This window comes from Penaeus chinensis, chromosome 29 (assembly GCF_019202785.1).
Source record: "Penaeus chinensis breed Huanghai No. 1 chromosome 29, ASM1920278v2, whole genome shotgun sequence".
Lineage (NCBI taxonomy): Eukaryota > Metazoa > Arthropoda > Malacostraca > Decapoda > Penaeidae > Penaeus > Penaeus chinensis.
The window spans coordinates 27,261,368-27,266,367 of record NC_061847.1 but is presented as its reverse complement, the minus strand read 5'-3'; the positions used below and the strand labels follow the sequence as shown (position 1 = coordinate 27,266,367).

Below are 5,000 nucleotides of genomic sequence, written 5' to 3'. Positions count from 1 at the left end.
TCAAACAAATTTTTAAGTTTTATTTACCTATATACCCAATCATCATTTTTTTTATCGCCAGGAGCTCAGCACGGCTCCGAAATGGGCTACCTGTTCAGCCCGGCCGCCCTCCAGCCCATTCTAGACCGGCCTCTGACTGTTAAGGAAGATTTCGTCAGTCAAAATCTCAAGAGAGCGGTCTACTCCTTCGCCAGCAGCAAGTAAGTTGGGGAGAAGAGGGGGAGGAAGAGGAGGAGGAAAGGGAGGAAGAGGAGGAGGAGGAGGAGGAAAGGGAGGAAGAGGAGGAGGAAAGGGAGGAAGAGGAGGAGGAAAGGGAGGAAGAGGAGGAAGAGGAGAAGGAAATGGAGGAGGAAAGGGAGGAAGAGGAGGAGGAAGAGGAGGAGGAAAGGGAGGAAGAGGAGGAGGAAAGGGAGGAAGAGGAGGAGGAGGAAAGGGAGGAAGAGGAGGAGGAAAGGGAGGAAGAGGAGGAAGAGGAGGAGGAAAGGGAGGAGGAAAGGGAGGAAGAGGAGGAGGAAAGGGAGGAAGAGGAGGAGGAAAGGGAGGAAGAGGAGGAAGAGGAAAGGGAGGAAGAGGGGGAAGCGGAAAGGGAGGAAGAAGAGGAGGAAAGGGAGGAATAGGAGGAAGAGGAGGAGGAAAGGGAGGAAGAGGAGGAGGAAAGGGAGGAAGAAGAGGAGGAAAGGAAGGAAGAGGAGGAAGAGGAAAGGGAGGAGGAGGAGGAGGAAAGGGAGGAAGAAGAGGAGGAAAGGGAGGAAGAGGAGAAGGAGAAGAGAGATAAGAGGAGGGAAAGGGAGGAAGAGGAGGAGGATGGAGAAAAGCGGGAGGAAAAGGGGGGGGGAGTAAGAAGAGGAGGAGGAGAATCAGAAGAAGAAAAGAAGGAGGAAGAGGAGGAATAGAAGGATATGGAAGACGATGAACTGGAGATAAAGAATGGGTTAGATGAGAGGGAAGAGGAAGAAGCGAAAGAAGAAGAAGAAGAAGGGGGTAGAATAAAGGAAAGGAAAGGTAGAATTAAAATCATGAGCAGTGGATAAGGATGAAGATGGGGAGAAGGAGGAAACGCCAAAAAAAATAGTAACAGAGGGAAAAGAGAAAGAGACACGAAAGGAGGGAATAAAACAAGGTGAGAACAAGGAATAAATAAACAGAGAAAATTCATAATAATTGGTAAGAAGGGATAAACGCGGGTGGATTAATATACGATAATTAATTGATAACAAGATAATTCACGAGAACGATAAAATGAGAAGTAGAGAGGGAAAGAAGAAGAAGACGAAGAAGGAGAAGAAGAAGAAGAAGAAGAAGAAGAAGAAGAAAAGACGCCAAGGAGGAGGAAGAAGGGAGCAGGAAGCGAAGGGAGAAAGTTAAGAACAGTGAGGAAAAGCACAAGAAAAAGAAGAACGAGGAGGAAAAAGAGAAGCAGGAAGTAGAGGACTGACAGACACACACAGACAAACAGACAAATAGACAGACAGACAGACAGACAAATAGATAGACAGATAGACAGACAAACATACAGACAAATAGACAGACAGCCAGACAGACAGATAGACAAACAGACAAACATACAGACAGACAAACAGACAGACAGACAGACAGACACACACACACATACACACACAGATTGACAGACAGACACACAGATTGACAGACAGACAAACAGACACACACAGATTGACAGACAGACAAACAGACAGACACACACACAAATTAAATGACAGACAAACAGACAGACACACACACAGATTGACAGACAGACAAACAGACAGACACACGCAGATTGACAGACAGAAAAACAGACAGACACACACACAGATTGACAGACAGACAAACAGACACCCACACGCAGATTGACAGAAAGACAAACAGACAGACACACACAGATTAACAGACAGACAAACAGACAGACACACAGATTGACAGACAGACAAACAGACAGACACACACAGATTGACAGACAGACAAACAGACACCCACAAACAGATTGACAGACAGACAAACAGACAGACACAAACACAGATTGACAGACAAACAGACAGACACACACACAGATTGACAGACACACACACATATTGACACACACACAGATTGACAGACAGACAAATAGACAGACACACACACAGATTGACAGACAGACAAACAGACAGACACACACAGATTGACACACACACAGATTGACAGACAGACAAACTGATAGAGATACACACACAGATTGACAGACAGACAAACAGACAGACACACACAGATTGACAGACAGACAAACAGACAGACACACACAGATTGACACACACACAGATTGACAGACAGACAAACAGACAGAGATACACACACAGATTGACAGACAGACATACAGACACACACAGACAGATTGACAGACAGACATACACACACAGATTGACAGACAGACAAACAGACAGACATACACACACAGATTGGCAGACAGACAAACAGACATACACACACAGATTGACAGACAGACAAACAGACAGACACACACACAGATTAACAGACAAACAAACAGACAGACACGCATATAGATTGACAGACAGACAAACAGACAGACGCACACACAGATTGACAGACAGACAAACAGACAGACACACACACAGATTGACAGACAGACAAATAGACAGACACACATACAGATTGACACACAGACAAACAGACAGACACACACACAGATTGACAGACAGACAAACAGACAGACACACACACAAATTGACAGACAGACAAACAGACAGACACACACATATTGACAGACAGACAAACAGACAGACACACACACAGATTGACAGACAGACAAACAGACAGACACACACACAGATTGACAGACAGACAGACACACACACAGATTGGCAGACAGACAAATAGACAGACACACATACAGATTGACAGACAGACAAACATACAGATACACACAGATTGAGAGACAAACAGACAGACACACACACAGATTGACAGACAGACAGACACACACAGATTGACAGACAGTCAAACAGACATACACACACAGATTGACAGACAGACAAACAGACAGATACACACACAGATTGACAGACAGACAAACAGACAGACACACACAGATTGACAGACAGACAAACAGACAGACACACACACAGATTGACAGACAGACAAACAGACAGACAGACATATACAAAGGTTGATAGACAGACAAACAGACAGACAGACAAACAGACAGACAGACAAACAGACAGACAGACAAACAGACAGACACACACAGATTTACAGACAGACAAACAGACAGACACACACACAGATTGACAGACAGACAGACAGACAAACAGACAGACACATACACAGGTTGACAGACAGAAAAACAGACAGACAGACAAACAGACACACACACACAGATTGACAGACAGACAAACAGACAGACACACACACAGATTGACAGACAGACAAACAGACAGACACACACACAGATTGACAGACAGACAAACAGACAGACAGACAAACAGACAGACACACAGATTGATAGACAGACAAACAGACAGACAGGTTGACAGACAGACAAACAGAGAGACACATACACAGATTGACAGACAGACAAACAGACACACACACAGATTGACAGACAGACAAACAGACAGACACACACAGATTGACAGACAGACAAACAGACAGATACACACACAGATTGACAGAAAGACAAACAGAGAGACACATACACAGATTGATACACACAGAGATTGACAGACAAACAGACAGACACACACACAGATTGACAGACAGACAGACAGACAAACAGACAGACACACACACAGATTGACAGACAGACAAACAGACAGACCGACAAACAGACAGACACATACACAGGTTGACAGACAGAAAAACAGACAGACAGACAAACAGACACACACACACAGATTGACAGACAGACAAACAGACAGACACACACACAGATTGACACACAGACAAACAGACACACACACACAGATTGACAGACAGACACACAGACAGACACATACACAGATTGACAGACAGAGAAACAGACAGACACACACGGATTGACAGACAGACAAACAGACAGACACACACAGATTGACAGACACACACACACACAGATTGACAGACAGACAAACAGACTGACACACACAGATTGACAGGCAGACAAACAGACAGACACACACACAGATTGACAGACAGACAAACAGACAGACACACACACAGATTGAGAGACAGACAAACAGACCGACTCACACACAGATTGACAGACAGACAAACAGACAGACACACAGATTGACAGACAGACAAACAGACATACACACACAGATTGACAGACAGACAAACAGACAGACACACACACAGATTGACAGACAGACAAACAGACAGACACACACAAATATTGACAGACAGACAAACAGACAGACACACACAGATTGACAGACTGACAAACAGACAGACACACACACAGATTGACAAACAGACAAACAGACAGACACACACAGATTGACAGACAGACAAACAGACAGATACACGTACAGATTGACAGACAGACAAACAGACAGACACACACACAAATTGACAGACAGACAAACAGACAGACACACACACAGATTGACAGACAGACAAACAGACAGACACACACACAAATTGACAGACAGACAAACAGACAGACACACACAGATTGACAGACAGACAAACAGACAGACACACACACAAATTGACAGACAGACAAACAGACAGACACACACAGATTGACAGACTGACAAACAGACAGACACACACACAGATTGACAAACAGACAAACAGACAGACACACACAGATTGACAGACAGACAAACAGACAGACACACACAGATTGACAGACAGACAAACAGACAGACACACACACAGATTGACAAACAGACAAACAGACAGACACACACAGATTGACAGACTGACAAACAGACAGACACACACACAGATTGACAAACAGACAAACAGACAGACACACACAGATTGACAGACAGACAAACAGACAGACACACACAAATTGACAG

General features: G+C 44.4%; 1 protein-coding gene across 5 annotated transcripts in view; it reads left to right on the top strand.

Annotated features, from left to right (window-relative positions):
- LOC125040681 (para-nitrobenzyl esterase-like) overlaps positions 1 to 5,000 on the top strand; it is a 48,587-nt gene that overhangs the window by 39,351 nt on the left and 4,236 nt on the right. For all 5 annotated transcript variants that reach the window (XM_047635363.1, XM_047635366.1, XM_047635362.1 and 2 more), the window contains one exon: positions 62 to 200. In XM_047635363.1, coding sequence (XP_047491319.1) covers positions 62 to 200 — 139 coding nt within the window. The remainder of the gene's footprint in view (positions 1 to 61; positions 201 to 5,000) is intronic.